The 24,681-nt window shown below is 47.6% G+C and overlaps 1 protein-coding gene across 4 annotated transcripts in view; it reads right to left on the bottom strand.

The window, feature by feature from the left end:
- The window catches only part of PHKA2 (phosphorylase kinase regulatory subunit alpha 2), an 840,998-nt gene that overhangs the window by 552,143 nt on the left and 264,174 nt on the right, over nt 1–24,681 (bottom strand). For all 4 annotated transcript variants that reach the window (XM_069636956.1, XM_069636954.1, XM_069636955.1 and 1 more), the window contains exon 5: nt 13,732–13,900. In XM_069636956.1, the coding sequence (XP_069493057.1) occupies nt 13,732–13,900 (169 nt within the window). The remainder of the gene's footprint in view (nt 1–13,731; nt 13,901–24,681) is intronic.

Below are 24,681 nucleotides of genomic sequence, written 5' to 3' on the forward strand. Positions count from 1 at the left end.
TGTATATGGGATTTAGTAGATTTAAAGCACACGTTGGATTTTTTACTTTAACTGAGTCCAGAAAGTAGGGTCTGAATTAGTGGGACCATAAACATTTAAAATAGAATATTCTATGGAATCAACAAGGAGTTTAACTAAAATCCATCTTCCTATGTCGGCAGATTCTGTAGATAGCACTTTGCATTGGAGATGTTTATTAATGAGAGTAATAACTCCATTCTTCTTCCCATCAGCTGCACTCTAAAACACTTGGCCTACCCATAAACGTTTCAATTTGTTAGCTTCTGCTTGCAAAAGGTGGGATTCTTGTTGACATGCAATAGATGGCTTAGTACTATTAAGGTGCAAGAGGATTTTCTGCCATTTAACAGGATTGTGTAAGCCTTTAATGTTCCATGTTGCAATGTTAAGTGTAATGGATAATGGTAACAGCAATATAGACAAATTTGTAGTTTGCAACAAAGCACTGGTAATGTGAGACATAGATGGGAAAGAAACACAAGGAAAAGGGGATGGCGAACAAAAAGAACATGACATTTTTCAACTTGCAAACAAAAGAACATGGAATTTTTCAACTTGCAAACAAGCCAATAGGTGTAGAACCAAGTAGGGCTAACAGGATACAGCCACTCCAATCCATGTTCATAAGAAGTCAATAAGTGATAGGGGTGGAGAATCTGATCCATGCGTGTCCGTCCCTCCCAACATCCTGGCGAGAGGATTACGTTAAGGAAAATATGTTGTGCATATGTTTACTTTAAACAGATGTTGGTCTAGTGGTGTCCATCTTCTCTCTCCTATTGCTCTGAATAAAACTTTGCAAGTCACTTGGTTTTTGAAAGGTATATTTGTGACCATTCAGGGTAAACTTGAGGGATTCTGGGTGGATGATCCCATATCTGGCACTGAGTTGCCTAAAAGCTGGTGTAAACGCTAATAACTCCTTTCTTCTTGCTGGCGTGGTGTTGGAAACATCTTGAGTAATAAAAATGTTTGTGCCTTCCCATGTGAGCAACTTTTTTTCTTTTACCTTGTCCATGATGAGAATGACATGCGTATAGTGAAGCACTGCAAATATTAGAGTTCTGGGAGTATTCCCAGATGGTATTTTAGGCCCAACACAATGGGCTCTTTGGATATTAAGCTGCATAGATGCGGGGAGATCCAGAAGTAGAGGAAGCATGTAGTAAAGGAATTGAGTAGGATTGTCTTTTTCAATGGCTTCTGGAAGGCCAACAATTTTCAACAGTTTGTTCCTCCTGTTTCTATTTTCTAAAATCTCTGCTTGTTTCTGTAGAGAGGTATTTTGTATTTATTTGTATTTATTAGGCTTATATAGCTCTTTACGTCAAAGTGCTTTACAATACAACAACAAGAATACATAGTAAACAAGAAGCATAAAGTTACAAAGACATGAAACAAATCATCTAAAACAGTATGTAGATCAATTGACCAGTTCTAAAGGAGGAATAGATAAGAGGAAGAAGAAAGGGAAGTAGAAAGGGAGGTCAGAGCGGGGGAAGAATACAGAGATAACAGGAGGAGGGCAGGAGGCATGAGAAAGAAAGGGAATAAGAGGGGAAGTAGGAAGGAGGATAGAGATAAAGGAGGTAGATAATAGGAGAAGGAGGGTAGTTAGGGCGGGGGTGAAGAAGGAAAGATTTCAATGAGGCACAGAAAAAGGGGTAAGAGGAAATGGAATGGATGGAGAGAGGTAAAGAGTTCCAGTGATGGGGGGACTAGAATCTGAAAGGAACGGAAACGAGAGGAAGCACAAGGGGAAGGAGGTACTGTGAGTAGGAAGAGATCAGCGGATCTGAGGAAGCGAGAAGGAGAGTAGAAAGAAAGGAGAGAGGAAAAGTAAGGGGGAGCTAGCCCATAAAGAGATTTAAAAACTAGGCAGAGGAAGTTAAATTTAAGTTGGGAGTGAAAGGGAAGCCAGCCAAGAAAAGAAAGGGAGGAGGAAATGGAATCAAGAGGTGCAAGAAGACAGAGCGTACGGATAGCAGAGTGGTAAAGGGATTTGAGGGGAGCAAGGTGAGAGGCAGGGAGTCCAAAGAGGAGAGAAGAACAGTAGAAAAGTCGGGAGAAAATGAGGGAAGATATTAGTTTAGTCGCATGGAAGGTGAGGGAGGAGCGGATTTTGCGAACATTGAATAGGTGAAAGCGGCAGGCGCGAGAGGTAAGAGAAATATGATGGGAAAGGGAGAGGGTAGAGTCAAGGTGGAGGCCAAGGTTACTAGCAGATGCAGAGATAGGGAGGTTAGTAGGAGGAAAGAGAATAAAAGGAGGGGGAGAGCAGGGAGGAAGCGTGTTGGAGGGGAAGAATAAGACTTTCGTTTTTTCAGAGTTGAGGGAAAGAAAGTGGGAAGACATCCAGTTTTTAATAGCAGTGAGACAGGAAGAAAGATTATGGTGGACTTCGGGTGTGAAAGAGGAGAAGGAAAGAAATAGCTGGGTGTCATATGCATAGAAATTATGAGAAATCCCGAAAGAGGAGATAATGGGGGCGAGAAGAGAAGTGTAGAGTGAGAAAAGGAAAGGGCCAAGTACAGAGCCTTGGGGCACACCGAAGTCCAGAGGGAGAGTGGAAGAGGTACGACCACCCCAGGAGACAGCAAAAGAGCGGTTGGAAAGGTAAAAGGAAAGCCAGATGAGGACAGAGTCACTGGCCCTCATTACGACCCTGGCGGAAAGTGACTGACCGGACCGCCACAGCGTAAATAGCGTTTCCGCCATTGCACGAAGGAGCAAAGTGCGGCCCATTCCGACCCATCGGGCACGAGCACCACGGCATGGCGGAAGTGCAAAGTCCGCGATGGCGGAAATGACCCCAAAACGGCCCACACCGCCGCCGTACGGCGCCCTAGGTGCAATACCGCCACCCATCACAGCGGACACCGCAGTGTGCGCCTACCGTAAAGTACGGTGACCGGAAATATACGGAAACGGAAGTTAAAACATGGGCCCGGAACGGGAAACATCCCGCCGTACACCTATAAAACCACTAAAACCACACAACCACTAAAATCACTACCCTGAAACACACCCCAACCCGTCATCCACCCTAGCGAAACCAAGAAAAATGGGAAAAGTAGCGAAGAAAGCGTGCGACCGCAAGCGGCAGGTCCACTTCTCCCGTGAGGAACTCACCGTGCTAACAGAGACCCTCCAGGAGAATGCTGCCGTCGTCTTCTGCACGCAAATGACCAGGACGGCACTTGCAAACAAGAAGGCCATATGGGCTCTGGTGGCACAGCGGGTAAGTGCGGTGGGGACCGCACCCCGCACCCCACAGCAATGCCGCAAGCGATGGGACGACCTGCGGATACGCGTCCGCAGCATACTCTCTGCTAACCGCAACATTGCCACAGCCACCGGGGGAGGTCCTGAATCACCCATCAAGTTGACCCCCTGGGAAGAAATCTGTGCCTCCACCATCGGAATGGAGAGCATAGAGGGAGTCGGAGGGATGGAGAAAGGAGTGCAGACATCCGAAGATTCAGGTAGGTGGGCCAAATAAAACAATGCCAAATCCACAAAGTCCATCCATGTGAAGTACCATGCGTCCACATAGTGCAACAGAAACACATGTCCAGGAGAACGTCCACACACATCGGCCTGATAGCGCACGTTAAAACCCACAATAAATACATAAATAATTAAAAACCCCTAAAACACGCACTACACGTGCAGCAGGCACACCCTAACTGCAGGCTGCCAAACAACTGCACCCTCACTCCACACACAAATGAAAGCACCCTCAAGGCCCCGACCCAAATCACCCTCAGGTACCACCCCAATGCATGTGATACAATGCCATTCCAATTCCCACAGACCCATCAATAACCCTCGCCCTCCTTTACTCCACCACAGGGTCCGATCCAAACGACGAGCTTCAGGACACCCCTACCAGCACACCTGCAAAGAGGGCCAAGACCAACGGCCAAAGACCCTCCACCTCAGCTGCACGCATCAAGACACGGCAGCAGCACAAATCAGGTGGCAGCACAGAGGAGGGAACATCAACAGGCACCCCAGCAGCCAGCATGCCCACAACACCACCACCACAGGTCCCCCCAACGGATGCCACAGAAGGCACTGCCTCTGGTGGCAGCAGCACCATAGGTGACACCCCATTGATGGCAGCATGCTCCGACACAGAAGACGGGGATGTCGAAGTCAGATCCATCCATGACCTGTCCCAATCCCCCTGTCTGTCCCATCCCGTACAACATGAGGATACCACGCAGGGGCACCCACAAGACGACGACTGGCCATCCCCCACAAGCCCTGTGGCAAGGCAACATGAGGACAACAGCCCCTCTGTGACACCCCCGCAAATGGCCATGGCCCAGCAGAGGCAACAGTCCCTCGACCAGTTAATCGTGCAACAGCAGCAACTGGCCACGCTCCTCAAGGACCATGCCGATGAATGTGGGGGCACTAAGGCAGACATAGAAACATCAACTGAGACACTTAGGGCAGAAATGGAGAGAGGTACAGAGACACTAAGGGCACAAATGGAGAGTAGCACCGAGAGCCTGGGAGTCCAAATGGAGAGATGCACCGAGAGCCTGAGGGGGGAACTGCATGCGACGTCCAAGGACGTATGTGCCGAACTTGCCGCAGTGCGCTGTGTGCTCACTGAGCTCTCGCAAACCCTTAGGGACATGCATGGACGTGAGCAGGCAGAGACATCATCCGTTGCAAGTTCTGTCCAGGGCAGCCCCCAACGTAGATCTGGGAGGAACCTGCGCTCCACAGGCAGGGGTGCCCCTGATACCCGCAGAGGGGGCTTGCAATAGCGACTGCCCACTGACAATGAGCATCTTTGGACACTGGTGTTCGGGGGGGAGGTAGGAGGGTGGAGGGGGTGTGTTGGGCTCACTTGGGTGGCGGGTCGATAGGGTGTACAACATGATATCACATATGCCATAAACAGTGCACGATCAACCAATGAGATGTGTGGACATTGATCTTTGTGTACTAGGCCATCATAGGCGTACAGTCCATATTGTGCATGTCCCAGACACACACAGTGCCACGAGTCCCGTGTCCATGTATCAGCCACCAGGCGTGAGTGCTAGAAGCATACATCAATGAGATGCTGACGAATGTCACGGCCCTCCGGTCCCTCGCAGACTCCATGAGGTGCTGCCACATCCCCACCCTCATCATGACCATCATCAGGTGCTTGCAGTTCTGCGTCAGGGGGCATGGGCACATTTCTACGTACGCACATGTTGTGGAGCATGACACATGCCATCACCATCTTTGCAACCTTCTCATGGCGGTACAGGAGTGCCCCGCCAGACCTGCTGAGGCAGCGGAAACGACCCTTCAGTAGGCCGAATGCCTGTTCAATGACTACACGGGTACGTGAGTGGGCATGGTTGTAGTCCTCCTCATGCTGGTCCCGTGGGTTCCGGACTAGTGTGAGGAGCCATCTCTTCAGTGGATATCCAGCATCACCTGTATGTGGACGAGAAACGTATGATGTGGAATGCCATTGCTACGTACGCACACCCCCCCCCCCCTTCCTGCCAGGTCATTGCCGAATCACATACCCCACATTATCATGCATGTAATGAGACTCACCGAGTAGCCAGGATCTGTTCCCTGCGTGTCGCTCCATGTAGCGTGGTATTGTAGAGTTCCTCAAGACCATAGAATCATGGGTTGATCCAGGGAATCTGGCACAACAATGTGTAATGATCCTGTTGGAGTCACACACCATTTGTACATTCAGAGAATGAAATTGTTTTCGGTTGCGGTACTGGGCCTCCATGGCATGTGGGACGACCAATTCCACATGGGTGCAGTCGATGGCACCAATGCAACCCGGTATGCCGGCAAGTGCATGGAATCCCACTTTTGTGTTGGTAATTTCCTGCTCCGAGCGTGGTAGAGAGATGTAGTCGTCTGCGTGCTGCAGGAGGGCATCGAGCACTTGCAATAGTGTCCGTGAGAACAGTGGCTGGGAAATGCCATGCAACTGTCCGACTGTGTGCTGGTAGGTGCCTGTGGCCAGGAAGTGGAGTACAGACACCACCTTCAGTAGGGGTGGGATGGCGGTTGGGCTATCTATCATGCTGACAAGGTCAGCCTGTGTCATGTCCACAATGGCGGCTATGGTGTCCCGGTCCAGGCGGTAGAGGGTGTGGATCTGCTCATCAGTGAGGTTGAACGGATGTGCTCGGAGGCGTGGGATTGCGGGCTGCCTGCGTGGTGGTAGTGGCTGTGCTGGCGGCCCTTGCTGGCCCTGCCTTGGCCTCCTCCTCCTCCTGCGTCTCCTCCGTGCGGCCGGTTGTAGTTGGTGTTCCGTCTTCTTCTTGGAGTTGGAGTACTTGCAGTGCTATCAGGTCCCCCAGGGCCAACATCGCAAATCCTGCCGGTAGCATTTCGGTGTGGTTGTGGGAGGAGACTGGCTGTGCAATTTATGTGTTTTCAGGCTGTATGGCCTCCACCTGTGGTGATTAATTCCACCTGTGCAAACTGCTCTCCCCTTTGGCCGAGCACGTCCCGCGCACAACGCTGCAATTCGGGGAATGGCATCTTGCTATTGCAATCATGTATTTGTACCCGATGGCCGTGTAAGATTGGTTGATATGTTCATTCTGCTGTGGTCCCATTGTTTCACATACTATCTGTGCAGTCGCGAACAGACTTGTGAAGGGTCAGTGGAACGTAGTACTCGAGTAACGGTGGGCCCTCATGCATCACTGTACCGAGTTGCAACGACGGGCGGGGCGTCCCATTTGTGGGTGAAGGCAGTTGCCATTTTCACACACAGCCGCACTCGATGGAATAATTAGTGATTTCAAACGGCCACAGATGCCTCTTCGACGTGATGTTGCAAATGAGGAATTCGAAGGGCGGCGCTTTCGGTTTTCAGCTAGCGGCGAGGAAATGCCCACAGGTCTGACTGCAAATATAACGTACTATTGTTCTATGTCCTTGAGACAGGGACCATGGCGAGGATGCAATGATTGATATGAATAGTTTGGGATGCGCAATAGCGACGTGGGCGATGAGGCCGGACGTTCCCAAATACATGTTACTTCACTACACTGGAATTACGGGCTGGGGCACTGTGGATTTTGCAGGCTGCATAACGCACAGACTCAATGGATATTTCTAATGTTATGTGAGTAAATATTCAGGCGTTTTAATCCCGGGATGAGGGAATGATGAATGGATGCATGGGCAGGTGATTTGATACAGAGTTTGCCATGTACAGGGCTTCTTGGGATCTATCCGCCTCCCCTGCGCTATGTGATGCAGGGCTGCCATAGTGGGACCATCGTCTATCTGGCCTTGTTGAGCCCTCCCTGTCTCGACGCGCCCTCAGACACTTGTGTCCATGCACGTTAACATTCCCATCTGATGGATTCTGTTTTGACAGACGCATGCACAGGTACACTCGTTTGTGATGGTGTTTGCACCTCGATATAGATGGTTATGAGTCGCAAGTGGTTTTGGGGTGGTGATGATCCTTTGGAGCGGGCTAGCATGCATATGGCTGTGGATTTAGTGTGATCATTGAAGTGAGTTGTTCGAATGTAGTTCTGATGGCCATTCTGTTCTTTTTCTTTTCTTTTGGTTGACAGGTATCTCCTCCCCTTTTGCCACTGCCATCTGTATGCCACTCCTGCAGATGGGTTTTACTCCCGACACCTGCTGCTTCGTGTTAATCAGTGGAGCAGCATTACGATCTTATGGGACGATCGCCAATGGGCCACATGCCCTTACGCAGTACTGGTGGCTCGGAGCAACATTTCGGCCTTTCAGCTGGACTAGTGCCTCCCCATTGGGACGGCCCTGCGGTTCTGTGCGCTTCCATGTTGCCTTTTCGTACGTGAATGTGGCTCTGTGTACCATGAGGGAACAGGGCGTCACACAAGTAGTGGCTGGTCATTTCTTGCGGATGCAGCCCACAATGGTGAAAAGTGTTTTGGAGTTCATGGCCTGATGGCTGTATGGGCTTGGTGATTTTGATGTGCATTAAATTTCTATTCTGATTTGGCCCGTGTAGCGTTCTTCTTTGCAAGTGATGTGGCATATGCCTATTTGGGGGGCGATGTATTGTGAGGAGATCTGCATTGGGTTCCAGCTTCGGAGTTTAGTTGCGTGGTACTGTACTGGGCGCGTTTGCCTACGAAGCCTGTGAGGTCAGGGATGGGGGCTGCCAATATGACAGTTTGAATGTTGTCATGCTCAGGGGTGGGGGATTGGGTTTTGTGTAACAGATGCCGGTCAGCCAGGTGGACTGGTGGAATGATGTGATTCTCGGAATATTGCTGGTCACAGGTGCCTGTGTTTGCGTGCGTTTCTTGGTGGGGGACTGTGGTCATGTCCATTGGGATGGCTTCTGTATTCGTGCCATCTGTGCCCTGCTGCTCCCATTGGCCCCTGTTGTGTTTCTTTTGTTCGTTGGCATGCATGGGTGACTTGTACATTTCAATGGTTGCATTGTGACTTCATTGCACCTACGGGGAGTTGTACTTTGTGGCCAGGGAGCGGTGTACAGGCACTCAGTGGGGCCGTTTACGGTTGATTCGCGATGCCGTACTTCTCACCATGGCGGAATGGTACATTCCGCCATGCTTGATGGCGTTAGGTACATGTCCGCTAGGGTCGGAATTAGCGTACCCTTGCGCCATGGTGGTATTTACGGTTTGGCATGGCGCGCGCGCGCGTGCTTGGTGCAGTTAGCGTTGGCGTTCACTACGGTGTCGCTAATGGCTTCGTACTTTGCGGTGACGGGTCATAGTCGCACCGAGCGCTATTCGATGGCGGTATTGCATTTCCGCCATCGTTTTCCGAATTCCGCAAGGGTCGTAATGAGGGCCACTGATACCAAAGGAAGAAAGAGTGTTAAGAAGTAAGGAGTGATCAATGATATCAAAGGCCGCAAAGGAAGACAAGGACAGAGGATTGCTTAGAGTAGCGAGCAGTAAGGAGGGAGTTGAGAACATAGGTGAGGGCAGTTTCAGTAGAGTGTTTAGGGTGGAAACCAGATTGAGAGGAGGGGGAGAAGAGAGAGATTGGTTAAAAAGGTAGAGATTTGAGAGTAGACTAAACGTTCGAGAACCTTAGAGAGGAATGGTAGAATTGAGATTGAGCGGAAGTTGGAATTAAGGAGGGGGTTAGCAGAGGGTTTCTTCAAAATAGGAATGATAGTAGCATGTTTGAAAGCTGAAGGGAAGGTGGCATTGGAGAGGCAGATATTGAAGAATGAGGTAAGATAGGGAACGAGGAGATTTTAGGAATCAGCGGGGTGGGGAGGGGATCAGAGGGGGCAGCATTAGGGTGAGTTTTGGACAGGATGAGGGAGATTTCAGAAGGAGTGACAGGAGAGACAGGTAAGAGGAAGGGGAGGAGATTGAAGGGGGAGGAGGGGAGTAAGAAGGGGAGGAAAGAATGTTTTGGCGAAGAGAGAGAATTTTAGAAGAGAAAAAGTCAGCAAAATCAGAAGGGGAGAGGGGAGAAGTAGCAGAGGTCAGGAGAAGGAGGGGAAGAAGACGAGATAATGTCTGAAAGATACGACGAGGATGGGAGGCTTGGGATTGGAGAAGGTTAGAATGGTAGGTACGTTTAGCAAGGCTAAGGCAAGAGTCATAGAGAGAATGGTAGGAGAAATAGGAGGAGTGATTAGAAGGAGAGCAGAGTTTGAGCCAGCGTCGCTCAATGCGACGGAGGAGGCGACGCATAGACAGAATATAAGGAGATAGCCAGGGTTTACGGGTTGGGCGGAAGGAGGAAGGGGGTGAAGTTGATCGATACTAGAAGAGATAGAGGAGGACAGAGAGGGTAAAGCCTCATCAGCAGAGAGAGAAGATAAGTCAGAGAGAGGGGAGAGGGCGGAAGAGCAGGAGTCAAGGAAGAGAGAAGTGTTAAAGTTACGGAGATCCGGTCTAGAGAGGGAAAAGGAGGAAGATGGGGAAGAGGGCAGTGGGAGGGGGAGAGAGAGAAGGAAAGTAGAGCATGGTCAGAAAGATAGTTGGGGAGGGTAGAAACTGGGGAGGAGAACGTTGAGATAAATATTAGATCAAGAGTGGAGCCAGAGAAGTGAGTGGGAGAAGAAGGGAGGGGAGAGAGGAGGTAGGAGTCAAGAATGGAAAAAAGAGAGGATGGTTGTAGTGAAGAGGGGCGGTGTAGGTTAAAGTCACTGAGTACAGTAAGGGGAGAGGGGGAGGGGAGATGAGAGAGTAGTCAAGATCATCATAGAAGGAAGAGAGGGGGCCAGGGGGTCTATAGACAATTAGAAAGGAAATAGCATGAGGAGACGTGAAAGATTTGTACAGGTATTCAAAGGAAGGGAAGGTGGGAAGGGGTGTAGTAGATGGGGAGAAAAGACAATTAGGGTGATGGAGTAGATCGATGCCACCACCACGACCACAGCGTCGGGAGACATGAGAGAAGGAGGAAGAGGAGGTAGTGAGGGAAGCCGATACAGTATAGTTGTGAAGAGGTAACCACATTTTCATGCTGTGTCACCTTTCCTGCGACATCTTTGGTATTACTGACCCTTCTTTCCACCTCATTAATCCTTGTTTCTAATGAGGACCATTTGTCATCAAGCAATTTTAATTTGGCCGTTGTAGCTTCCATGAATGGCTTAAGTGATTTGATTTCATCCAAAATGGCTTGCATGATTGGGTCATGTATGTCGTCTTTCGACGTAGGAGAGTCACTTTTTTGTCTTTTGGGAGCATTCGTTCCAGATGTAGATGGCAAATCCTGGAAAAGTCCTTTCTTTGAGGCCATACCGAGGCCGTGTGCAAAGTACCAAGTATAAATAAAGCTCCTGCTTTGAGCTGAATCGATAATAAGAAGCACACTTCCCAAAGAATGAGACAAAGGGTATCACTTGTTAGAGGAAAAATCCTTTTAGTATTTAGCCATGAGCATATTAACATGCTAGTTTGTTCTGTGTAAGATTTCACATACCATTGCAATGAGGAAGCCGCATCAGCTAATTCCATTCCAATCATCCAACATGCAGGATCTCAAATTTCTTCATTGGAAATACTTTGTACAAAATATAGGAATTTGCTTCATATTTAAAAGATTGCGGGTATGAATCATACTTAAAAAGAAACAAGCCAAGAAACGCTTATTTTCTTCCAGTTTTTGTACAAAAATTGTGGTCAGCTTGAATTGTGAGTAATGATATTTAAATAGACAATGTCTTGGTATGTATACACTTAAAAAGTGTTATTTATGTGAATTCAAAGTTGTGCCTTTGTTGTAGGCAAAACGTGCTCCCTCGTGTTCGCTGGAGTGTCAGCAACGCGTCAGCTGGCCAGCTAACTAAACGCGTTGGATGCTTCTCACCGCAACCTCGCTGCTGTAGGCCACGCCCCCGGAGGTGTGTAGATAGCAGTACCTTCTCAACACACAGCTCGCACAACCTCGGCACACCACACAATCTAGTCCGGAATCATTATAGAAGAGCTGGTAAGTTTATTGGGCCATAGTTAGTTTATAAGGGGCAGGCACAATAACAAAGGTATATTAGCGCCAGGACGGGAGCTCGGGATCATGCGACCGTCTCCATCGGTGCTTGGCCACGCCCCCCACTCCTAACCCCTTCTACTATCCACTCCTTCCCCTTGCGATATTGCTCCTTTCTCTCCTTTCACGATCCCTCTGCTTTCCAATGCACTGCCCTTCGTTCCGCCCCATGCTGTAATTTCTTTCACTCTGTACTGCCGTTCCTCATTTCTTGCCTCCATGCTAAATGTAAAATGCAATAAACTACAAACACCAAAACTATTGGCTAGGCCAATGCTTGTTTTAAGTGTGACAGCAGAGGTATGAACCGCTGCTGTCTCACTTGCATTTGTAGTCCTCAAACAGTATAGAAATATTGTATAAGAGTGCTCCTGACACTCCTGTATTTAAGGCAGCTGGCCAGCCCATCAATTGCGCTACAGCTCAGCGCCCTGGAAATGCGCTGGTCCCCTTTGAGAATAAGGTCACCAGCTCATTTCCGAAAATGGGGCATCTAAAATCAGCACATCCTCTGCTGTATTTTTAGATGCCCCATCTTTTGAGAATCCAGACCAAAATCTACATTTTTAAAACATTTTAAAGTAATCATGATATGGCGGGGAGTCTAAGGGGGGGCGATGAGCTAGATGGGGTGTGAAGGGCAAGAAAGCAGAGGGCCACAGTGGGCAGCAGTCAGCAAAAGAGCAGAGAGGCAGCAGTGGGCCAGCGGTGTGGTGGGAGACCTGACAGCAGAGAGGAAGCAGAGGGCCAGAAAGTAGGGGAAGCTGAGCTGCAGACTAGAAGGGGAACAATGGGCCACAAAGCAGAGAGGGAGGGATTGACCAGAATGAGACAGCAAGCTGCTGATTGGGAGAAAGGATTGGGGAAGAGTGTGATACAATGAGAGAAAGGATGAAAGATCACAAAAGGAACAAGAAAGAGTGAAACACTGCCATGTGAGTATGCACAGGACTGGCAGAGTGAGAGGTTTGGGAGTGTATGGTGTGATGGGGAATTGGTGAGTGTGAAGGGTGTTGGTGAGTGGGGTTTGGGTACTTGGGGCCTTGGATAACACAGAAGGGGAATATTTTCATCATTACACCTTATAATGATCAATGAAATTAATAATATTAAATAGGCATGCTCATTAAAACAAAAATGTAGAGCAACACAAACACTGTTCTGTCAAGCCAGGGACAGCTGGGACTCTTCCTATTAAATTGATACAAACGGTGCAAATAATGACAACCTGGCTCTCTTGTAGCCTCACACACTGCCCCTTTCTTGCAAGCTGCCAATCCTACACCCTATAGTCAATATAAATGTGCTGCAAAAATGATATAATAAATACAATTTTGTGCCACAAAATTATCTTTTTTATGCCACAAAACATTCAATTTCATGCCGCAATATCCTGGGGGCCTCTGCGTAGCAATCTAAAGCACTTCCACCAGCAGCAGAATCAGCCGGTAATGTAGATGTCCGATTTGTAGCACTGCAATGAAGACATTGGCAACTCCGATCTGTGCACCCACGCGTGTCACAAATAAATCAAAATCGCATTGCGCATTAAAAGCATACATAAAATGTTTAACACCTGCGCTTAATGCAACGTGCATATGATACGACAACATCAAAATGACCAGCAAAGAGAAGGAAGAAGATGAACAAAATGGAATTGCAGTTGACAAATAACAACAGTGGCATGGGATTGAAAACAGCAATAAGGTTGTGAACAGGGTACACTATTTTTATAGACGGGTGTATGACGGGTGTATGTTTTTTCCTCCCTCTGAGGTCTTCAAACAGTGGGTCTGCCGGCCTAGGCGGGCCAAAAGGAGTTCCAGGAGGGTTTGCGTCTCTACAAAAAGGGAGTAAAATGGCTGTTTTTAATAGGGAACATAAGCAGTAATGGCCTTAGGGGACGTGGGGGGGATAGCAATAATTTTACTGAAGGGGGCTAAGCATATACAATGTTCGTAAACAAGAGCGATTGAACAGGTGTAATTATCTTTGATCTACAATGTTAAGACTGTGTGAGTTCGACAATCTTCAACCCTCATTGACAAGACAAACAAGGCACCCAATGCAGGAAGTATATAAAGGCACAGGATACTTTGGTACAAGGAATCGTCTCAGAACTAAGACCAGAGTCAAGAGACCGTCCAACTAAAAAACGGATTGCTGCCCCCAAAACACACACGCAGGTGACCTCCCTTTTCTGCTTACCTGAAGCTGTCATCTGTGCCAGGCAGAGCAGGTAAAGGGACGTGGCGTCTACTTGCAGATGGCCCCACTGGTCATCCCCGACTACCGTGCTGCAGGTGGCCGTGTTATACTTGGCATGAAGGCAGTCCTTTGAGCTCTGAGTGTGTTTGAACTTCTCCACTTTCTCCATCTGCAAAAAGAGCAGCCAGAGTAGCCAAGTCAATTCCAAGCAAGGTCACGTGCAAACAGGCGGCGGTTGCAACACTCACCACACACAGAGTAAGCAAGGAACTGCAGTTTCATCTGTGACAGTCGAGATTTTGTGTTCCTTTGCTTTTCCACTCGTGAGAAAATTTGGAAGTTCTGTGGGCGGATCTAATCATGGGGCTCATTACAGGTATGTCAGTAAAACCCGCTGGCAGGCGGCGGGTTACCAGCAACCCTGTAACACCGTTACCAGTACCACCAGGATATCACAAGCGGCAGAGATAACAGTTAATCCCCAATTCCATGGAGTCCTCTAGGAAATGGGTTCACAGAAGCAATGGCACCATTGTTATGCCTGCCAGGGGATCCGTGGCCCCTACCGGCATTCTCGTAGTATGGCGTCCAGAAAGGGTTCCGGTACATTGCTACCAGCACCCTTCTTTCCAGACCGCCATACTTAGAATGGGGGGCAATATGTTTGAAGAATATATGGAAACACCATCCAAAGTTCTGAAGCATATTAGAGCGGGATAGGGAGGTTTTGCCATAGCAGATTTGCTCGAATTCTTTTAACAAATGTTGCTGCAAATATACGTGGGGAGTGGGTTTAAACAGGGGGCGGGTGCAACACTCACCACACAGAGTACGCAAAGCACTGCAGATTCAGGGACATGCTGGTAGGGGTCTGAAAACTCGGCAGGTTAGGCCTGCTAGGGGATCCGTGGCCCTGAGAGGCATTCTCGTAGTATGGCGGTCCAGAAAGGGTTCCGGTACATTGCTACCGGCACCCTTATTTTCGGACCGCCACACTTAGAATGAGGGCCAGTATGTTGGAAGGATGTGTGGAAACACCGTCCAAAATTCAGAAGCATATTAGAGCGGGATAGGGAGGTTTTGCCACAGCAGATTTCATCGTATTTAATTTAAAAAAATGTTGCCGCAAATATACGTGGGGAGTGGGTTTAGGTGAATAAATAATGTAGTGGGGCTTATGGGGTATGTGCGGGGAGTCTCCGCCCTGAATATATTTGCGTCACAATCTACCACAAAAAAAAATACACGATATCGAATCCGATCAAATCTTTTAGACAATAACACATATAACCTATTAGACCACATCTGCTCTGTGCTTCTTGCTGCTACAACTGCATCCATCAATGCCCCTCAGATGGATGTAGGGCTGCATATGTCAGCTGTCCACAACACCGTAGCCAAGAAGGTGGCAGGAATGCATTGCAGAACATGTCATGTACATCAGGGTCACTATTTTCAGCTATTCAACAGTGTGTTCCCATATCGTCTCTACAACAGATTGAATGGCATGGTCAGAAGAAGGTTGCTTCCACTGCCTTTTGTATAGAGGATTGATGCTTCAACCCCACTACCCCCATTGTCTGTCACTGTATGAGATCATATAATGCAGACAGTCCTTCGGGAGATGGTGCTTGACCTGTGCTACTGCAAAGGGTACATCTTTTCTCGCAACCCTTACACCTGGATAGTACATATTTAGGAAATGAGCCGACTATAGATAGAGAAGGACTGGCTATGAGGTCTCTAGGAAGTATATGCTGTAGGAATGCCCTAAAAAACGGTCCTGTTTTGCCACAAGACATATAGACAGATAAACGTTATATATCTTTCTGCATTTGGGGGTAATGCTCATTAAGCCTTGTGTCCGATCCATGACCCAATTCCAATTTTCTCCGGGCTCACAGGAAGTGCGCACTTAAAAGTTAATACCCACTTTCATTATTTATTCCCTAGAAGGCAGGAATCATTTTCATTCAGTGTTGTTTGGCAACAGGAAAATCAGCAGTATTCACCAAATACCACCAATATTACCATCTGCCTAATTCAGGGTTTTGCGAATTATCTCTGATGCTATTCCATGGGAATATTGCACACAGTAATGCAGGGGGACTTTCTGCCGAAGATCTGACTATTTTTACCTCCACCTCAAAAATGGAAGTAAAAATAACAAGCTCGCCCCAAACATTTTTTTGACTTAAGTTACTGTACATAAGTGACCTGGAGGCACTTCCCTTCAATAGAGTAACAATGTTTTTACAATCGCCCATGGTAAGGGGTGGAAGGATCTCTGATGCCCCCTCTCACCATCATGCCCATGTAATGCATACAACTGACAGTTTTGGCTCTGGTAAAAACTATCACAACTGGACATAAATGTTTTCTTTTTTTAAAAAGTTACTTCAGATGTTACCACTGGTAGTTGGTAAAAACACCTGTGCAGTGATAAACTCTGAATTGGGTCTATTTTCAGAAATGCCATTGGAGGAGGTGGTAACTTCCTCTGGCGGTATACATTACTAAAAATCCACCAAGCTGTAAATGAGGCCAATGGATATTTGTAACTAGTGAAAATATACAAACAAATATGTGAGCCTTAAAGTACTTCTGTCGGAAGCGGCTGCTAGTGTTTGCTGACAGTGTTGCGTAAGCAATGCGGCTTGACTGCGGGAGGCGTGAGGTTCTTTCCCCGAATGCTCCAAACGCTCCAAAGAAACGCTGCATTGACTGAGAAGCTGTAGTGGAGTACCGGAGGTGAAGATCCGTGAAGGAGCCGTACTTGTGGAGGACTTGTGGAGGACCCAGGCCCGGGAGCGTGAATGCAAACAAACCAAGTGCAGACTACAAGTGGCGTTGTGTGTCTCTGTCTCTGCCGCCGGGTCAGTGCTGGACAGTGAGTGAGTGCATCCCGCACCCTGTTTTCAGAGCAGCTCGGGCTCGGGGGGCTTGAGGCACAGAGGTACAGAGGCTACATATTCTCGGTGCTGGTGGCCGGCTGGCTGGGTTTGTGGGGCTAGTCCACGAGAGGCGTTATCTAGCCTTATTTGGCCTCGGCTTTTGGCTCTTTGGCCTTAGCCCCTGCCCGTTTTTATCCTGTTTTCAATCTACCACGGCCTGCTCCATACTCTCTTCTATGGGCTGTGTGGAAGCTGCGTGGAAGCTGGCTGGCAAAACAGCTTATAACAGCTTATAACCTATAGCCCGTATAAGCTTATAACAGTTTATAACCTATAGCCAGTAGCCACAAAGAAGGGAGTCAATGCCACGGCTGTTGGCTGACTCCAGCCCCATTCTAGTGAAAAACTTGTACCAAACATGTTCATATACAATTCTTAATTGACCTAGTTTACTCAGAGGCTGCGGGGACTTGCTGATCCACTTGATCTGGGAAATGTATCAACAGCGTACATAGCTTGGAATACGGCCTTAACCCAGAGACTGTTGGGACTGTTTGATCCCTTTGATAGGGGGATATTGTCAGCTGTGTGCACTGCTTGCCTTACTGTGCTATTTCATGAGGCTCTTAGCGCTCCATTCCATTACGGAACCCTCAGCGGAGCAATTGTCACGAACGGCTATCTGGGAAAACGGACTGCTAACTGTTAACTCTTGCTTAATCCACACTCTACGCCTATATTGCTGAATTGCTCTCGGACTTAACCCAGTACTTAAGGATTCTGTGGACTTTGGTGTCGTTTGTCTACGTTAGCGTTAGCTAACGCCAGTGTGGTGGTTGCCATTGCCGTTTGGTCCTGCGATCCCGCCTTCACTGTGGGTTGATCTACAAACTCCTTGCTCACGCGCTTCTTTTTTATCCATTTTATCTGACTCATTTCATGTACAAAGACCATTCAGAACTCTGTAATCATATGTAAGTGGATTTTCATTTTGTATTGCTAATATTACGTCAGAGTTTGTTTTATGCCTCATAGTTAACGTGATTTTGTTTTTTTACCTTTGTGTGGAATATAAACGGCTCCTGGAACAAGGTAGCCATTAACAACATTCACATTGCATATTTGAGTATATTAGCGTATGTAAGCCATTCTCTATACATTAAAATGGAACATGCTGGATAGTGCAATTCCTCCACTATCCTGCCCCAAATGAAAACAAATGGGAAGCACACTGCGAAGGCGTTCTGTTGCACGAACCCAACACAGAACAGATCAGTTGATAAAACGCATGATACGTTCTGGTAACACACAGCAAATGCTGTTTACAAAAAACTAATAATGACAACCCCTTTTGTTTTGGACCTACATCTGTGGTGTCAGATTCATGTTTTGACTTTTCTAGACAGGTGCAAGCAACAAATTATCAAGGTCTTGCCGGCATATCAGATAACACCTTGATAAGAAACTGTGAGCCCACTGATTTTGCAATTCAGAAAACGTGATAAAAGAGTTAGAGCTAGCGTGTTGGAGGATTTTCAATCCGATTTGCTGGCTGAAGGCACAAAAACAGGAACAGCAAAGCCAACTGTGGCCCTATCTTTGACTAACTTAGCTTCCTTAGATACACCGATTAATGGCACTCCAATGCCAAACAAGCAGATACTATCTCAATCCCAGGGAATTATAGTGTTGGACTCCAATTCTTCCCTCTGTGATGAAGGTGATGAGAGAGAGTCATCTCTACAATTGCCTGAGATGCCATTGATTCACTCAGAGAATGTGTCCGATGGGGCCTCGGATTATGTGGCCCTAATTCGAGACAATTCATACCAAATGCTTCGTGTGCTCAAGACATGCCTTTAAAAATGTCATCTTCTGTGTTAATTGAAACAACCTTACATGCCATGAACCTGTCTATTTTGTCCTTATTCAAACTAATGGAAAGTTTAGAATTGAAACTCAAATTACAAAATGAACAGATTGAGAAATTAAATAAATGGCAAGCAAAAACCATTGCCCACCATGCAAAACATAATTTATACATGCCTAATGAAATGGGGAGAGAAAACAAACCTGAGAATAAGAAGATGGCACATACAATTGATGTTATTTCTGATGAAAGAGTCATGACTCTGCCCTGCTTTCCTCAAATTATATCTGAAAAAGCTGGCATTGTGTCTAAAGAGGCTGATGATGTTGCAACCTCTTTGAAGTTGCGTGATTAGATGACATTAATGTCAGACGATTTAGCTATTAAGCAAAAACAAGCCTACAGTTTTTTCTAAGAGTATTCAAACTAATCATGTTACTAATAACAAAAAGAAATGCTTATCTCAGGAAAAAAGACTAAACACTGCAAACTTCCTCAAAATAAAGTTCAAGCTGTATCTAGTTCATTTTTTAAAGCGCTCTCTCATCCGAAAAAACAAATCACCATGGCAAGCTGAAGCTGTTCAGAAAAAATACACACAAATGGCTGCTAATAAAAAAGATAAACAATTTGCAATAAATAATCCATCTAAATCCTATGCACCTCTAGATGAACTGATTGAGGCAGCTGAAAAAGTAAAAAATCTGTCAGTTGAACTACCGGATGAGTCTGCTAGTTTGGCTGCCAGAAGTGCAGAAATTCGCACAGAAGTTGACAACTATAGGAGATCGCAAAGAGCTCACCCTCCTGTGTCTCAGATGGATGTCGCCTCTTAAAACAGACATTCCCCTATAGACGAAAGAGAACTGTCAAAATATAGCTGCCACTTCACAGGATGATGTATACATCCCACACAACAAGAGTTGCTGAATGATAAAACTCTGCCCAATTACATTCCAAATATGCAAGCACTAAAGCGACCTGGCCAAGGAACTATGCAACTTCCTATTGAACATTGCATCAGACAAGCTGTGGAACAGTACATGCACAACCAACATGCGATCCTGCAAACTTATAGAAATGATGCTGATGAACCTATGGTTCAGCAAGCTTCAATTCAGACAAGACTGGCCTCTAAACCTCAATCAACACAGAAAAGAAACTTAAAAGAGAAGTGTGGTCAGTCGTTATATACACCAAACCCTAAGTATGACAATACTGCTTGATTGTAAACAAAAGCTGCATTACGAAGGCACCACCTACATTCACTAATTATCAAATGTAGGGGCCATACGTATGCAAAATACGACCTTAATAGGAGTTGTATTTTGGCTATCCTGGCGGACATTCCATCCTTAGAATATATTGAAACTTCAGACATTGATCAGATAGAATTCATCTATGATGACAATTTGTCTATTGCCAGAATCTGGTTATGTTCTAGAGTCATATTAAACACCATCTGGCTAGCCCAGACTGATTTATACAACCTAGGCTTTGAACTACACATAGACGACATAAGAGCCCTTAAATTGAATTCTCCTAAAACCTTTATAACCCATGATCTGGTGGTGAGAGCTAAAATGCCTATTTCACCTCCAAAAAATAGATCACAGATGCAAGCCCCTTGCAAATGTTTATGCTCGCAGACATTAACTATCTTCGTGCTCAACCATCCACTCATTATCTTTGGCTAGCTGGAACACCAGGGGCTATAAACACCTGATGAAAAAAGCTTCTAAGGATCTGGGAGGACAGGGTTTCATCCTACTACAGGAAACCTGGCTGTTTGAAAGACCAACATGGGACAATTATTTGTTCTATTGAATCCAGCAATACGTTCAACCAAAGGTCGGCCGATGTCAGGTTTAATAATTGCCTTGAAAACTAGCTCCAGAATAATTCTCGAACACCAGTCCTTTCCCAGCTCATATATACAATTTGTCCAAATTAGTATAAATGAAATCAAATATACTATTATCACTATTTACTGGAATCCAGACGCACTCTCCACTGATAGCTTCTTTCAGAATTGGAGACAATATGGCAGAAAATCAGCAAAGCACGTATATATCCTAACGTCATACTGGCTGGTGATTTAAATCTATCTTGTATTGGTGATTCCAGTAGTCGTGTTCTCGTCTGACTCGATGAAATAGCTTTGTAAAGATTAAGTATTTAATAATGGTGAATGGTTCTACTTTGGAAGACACCCCTCCCCATTATAGATGGAAGAGGGGCGCTTCAGGTTCAATCATAGATTACATCTCTGTAAATCGTGAATTGTTTTCATCAATATCACACTTTAAGGTGAATGCTACTGATCTGAGTGATCATGAGATATTAAATCTAAAGTGGATTGTGCAGGGAATCTATCATGGAAATGTCATTGTCAAATATAAAAGAGATATAGAGGCCGATTCATGGAATTATTGTGCGCCGCGCAAGTGTGCGAAAGCGTGCGAATCGCAGCGCCAACGCGAAAATCACAGCGCAAGCGTGCGAAAGCTGTGCACATCGATTCATGGAAGTCCGTGCGGGTGTAAATCCTGGGATGTGCGCTAAAATCCTGCGTGGCGCACGCGGGCGCACATGTCATCAAACGGTGTGCGCTACGCACACAGCGAAAACACACATAGCGTGGCGCACACAACAAAAGTAGGCGGAACACGGGCGTAACACGCGGACTGGGGAAGAGCGTGTGAAAATGTGGGCGTTACGGGGGAAGTAAAGGAGGCAAATGCGCGGAACGCCCACACGCATGCTTACAACACGTATTCATCGAATCAAACAAGAGAAACGCGTGCGCCAAAAAAGACACGCTAATCCGGAAACACGTACGCCAGCAGGAAGCAGGCGTATGTGGCCCCGCGCAGCATAAAAGTGCGCACAAACAACAAACAAGCTCAGACGCTACGATGAACATACCATTCCTCGCAGCAGTGGTCGTGGGACACCGCAGGAGGAGGAGGATAGCCAGGCCCAGAATTTTTACACCCAGGACAAGCCTTTTTGGGATGCCTGATGACCAGGTGTATGGGAGGTACAGGTTCCCACCACACATAATACTCGACCTGGTGAGTGAGTGGGAGGATGACCTCACATCACCCACCCTGTGCTCCCAAGCACTGAGCCCCTTGGAAAAGGTGCTCAATGTACTGCACTTCTTGGCCACTGGTTCATTTAAGCGGACAAGTGCCATAGTGGGGGGGGTGTCACAGGCCACGCAGTGACGCTGCCTACACCAGGTGTTGGCCATCATGACTGCACGCTCTTCAGTCCGCAGGCACATATAGATGCCCAGAACACCTGCAGAAAGGCAGGCTGCCGTCCAGGACTTTTACGGGGTGGCACACTTCCCCAAAGTGCTAGGCGCCATTGATTGCACCCATGTGGCTCTACGTCCTCCCAGGGCAACTGAGCACATCTATAGAAACCGCAAGCACTGGCATTCCATCAATGTGCAGGTAGTATGTGATGCCAAGGGAATCATCACCTCAGTATATGCCAACTATCCAGGGTCCACCCATGACAGTTTCATTTTCAGAATGTCACCCCTAAACCGGGATCTAGAAGCTAGGCGCCATTGATTGCACCCATGTGGCTCTACGTCCTCCCAGGGCAACTGAGCACATCTATAGAAACCGCAAGCACTGGCATTCCATCAATGTGCAGGTAGTATGTGATGCCAAGGGAATCATCACCTCAGTATATGCCAACTATCCAGGGTCCACCCATGACAGTTTCATTTTCAGAATGTCACCCCTAAACCGGGATCTAGAAGCTGGGCGGCATGGCGATACATGGCTGCTTGGTGAGTATAAATGCCTCTGCACATGCATGCATGTCAGATACTGAGTAATGTCACAAGCCCACTAATGATACCCATCATCACCTCCCCAGGGGACAGTAGTGCCTACCCTACCCCCTCTGAGAACCCACATGAGGATGCCAATTCGGAACCCCACCACACCACCCGAGGTAAGATACAACACAGCCCATATTGCAACCCGGGGCATAGTGGAGCGCACATTCGGAGTGCTGAAGTCACGCTTTTGCTCCCTTGACTGCTCTGGTGGGCAGCTGCTATACGCGCCCCCAGTAGTGTGCAGGATCATAGTGGCAGCATGTGTCCTGCACAAGATTGCAACATGCCGGGGCCTGCGGGTGGACATGGTGGTGCCCCCACATCCCCAACCAAATGCACGGCCGCTGCGCATGGGAGGGGAAAGGGCACGTGGTGAGGCAGCCCGTACGCACCTGGTGGCTAATTACTTCACCTAAAATCACACCCTTTTGGAGTGCACACAGCCCTGGCACATACCAGCTGTCAACCAATGATGATGACATAAGGGACAGTCAACTGTCACAACCATACCAGCCTGAGATTGGTCACCTTGAAGTGTTACATTTTGTGCATCCCTACCTACCGAAAGACAACCAATGCTGTGTCACAAAAAGGCACACATTTATGCTGCATGAATGACTACCCCCTTGCAAAATACAACATGAAAATAGTGCCATGTCACCCAACCCCTCCCCATCTCAGCTACCCAACACACCATGGCATGTCATGCAATGTGAAACCAAACAAATGAATGCACAACACATGACACACGTGTCACAAAGTGCACTGTCCCAAATGGAAACAGGCCACAGACAATATGCTCCCAGTAATCAATAACAAACAGCACACATGAACAAATACTTACCAGCAACACAATACAGCAACACAGGATGAAACGGGGCCAAACTATGACAGTACAAAATCAAAGTAGTGCAAGTCTTACAACCTGAATAAGCCAGCACATCGACCCCTTCCAGCTGCAGAGGGTTGCTGTCAGGCAAATGTGTCAGCATACTGCATACAACATGAACTGCATCTGCAAAGGAGATGGCCTTGTGAAGACATGAAGAAGGTACCTGTGAATAAGGAGGAAGACATGGATGCACAAGCACATATCAATACACCATGCAGTGTTCAATACAACAACAATCCCCACTAGGGATGTCCACACAGTTTTGACCACAGACTGCCCACACAGCTCATGGGAGCCCAATGTCACTGTGCAAGTCACTGTCACTTGGTCACACCCTTTGCAAGCCCATGGAAAGGGGAAGCAGGAGGGGTGTGTGTGTGTCAGGAACCCAAGCATCTAACTCAAACACAGGACAATCCTGCATGTGCCCAGCTGGAATACACAGTGGATGCCCACAAGAGCCACACAAGGCAACACACTGTAAAAAATAAAACATTTAAAAAAATGTCCATGTGTGGGCCAGGAGGGGGGGGGGGCACCCAGGAGGTTCAAGGACAGGGTGCACACCAACACCCACCTGCGTGGATGTTGCGGGAAAAAAAATACCTACATGGGCTCATGGCCTGCACGGCTACGCCAATGTGGGAGAACTGCTGTCGCTCTCTTCACCCTCTGCTGCTACATCAGGAGGTGGCGGTGCTATGGGAGGCAGCCCACACAAAGCCCTGGTATGGTCCTCCATGGCAGCAAGCATGCAGGTGTGGAAGGTCTCGTTCTGGAGGATGATAGTACGGAGATCCCCATACAGCACCTCATGGGTTGCCTGCATTTCTGCACGCATGGCCTCGCGTGATGCCCGGATCTCCTCACGAGTTGCCTGCAGCTCAGCTGAGAGTGAACGTGTGAGCTGCTCCAGCTGCTGTTCTGCCCTAAAATTTCGGGAAGCCTCAAGTTCTACCAGATTCTCCCTGAGGAAATGGAGTTCTAAACTCAGGGCTTCCCTGTGGCCCTGGGACTCTACAGATATGGCTTCGCGCAGAGTCTCCAGTGCCGCCCATCGTCCCTGTTGGACACCAACATGTCCTCCCTGTGTGATTGGCAAATGGACTCTGTTGCCTGCTGTTGGAGCTCCATCTGCCTTTCAGGGGGGAGAATGGAAGTGGCCACCCTCTCCATTGCCTGAGCCATCATTTCAACCGATGCTCCCTGTTGTGCTGCTATACCGTACATGGAGTTTTCCCATACAGTATTGCCTGGTGGCGCACGGCCACCATATCGGGGGACACCACACCTGTTTGGGGCAAGGCGATCTGCACCTTGCTGTGCTGGCACTGCCTGAGGCTGCAGGACTGCATTCCCCCTCTGATCGGCTGGCCCAGGAACAGGATCAGATGTTGTGGAGTGTGACCCTGCATCCGTAACCGCC

This window comes from Ambystoma mexicanum, chromosome 7p (genome assembly GCF_040938575.1).
Source record: "Ambystoma mexicanum isolate Mex_15411 chromosome 7p, UKY_AmexF1_1, whole genome shotgun sequence".
Classification (NCBI taxonomy): domain Eukaryota; kingdom Metazoa; phylum Chordata; class Amphibia; order Caudata; family Ambystomatidae; genus Ambystoma; species Ambystoma mexicanum.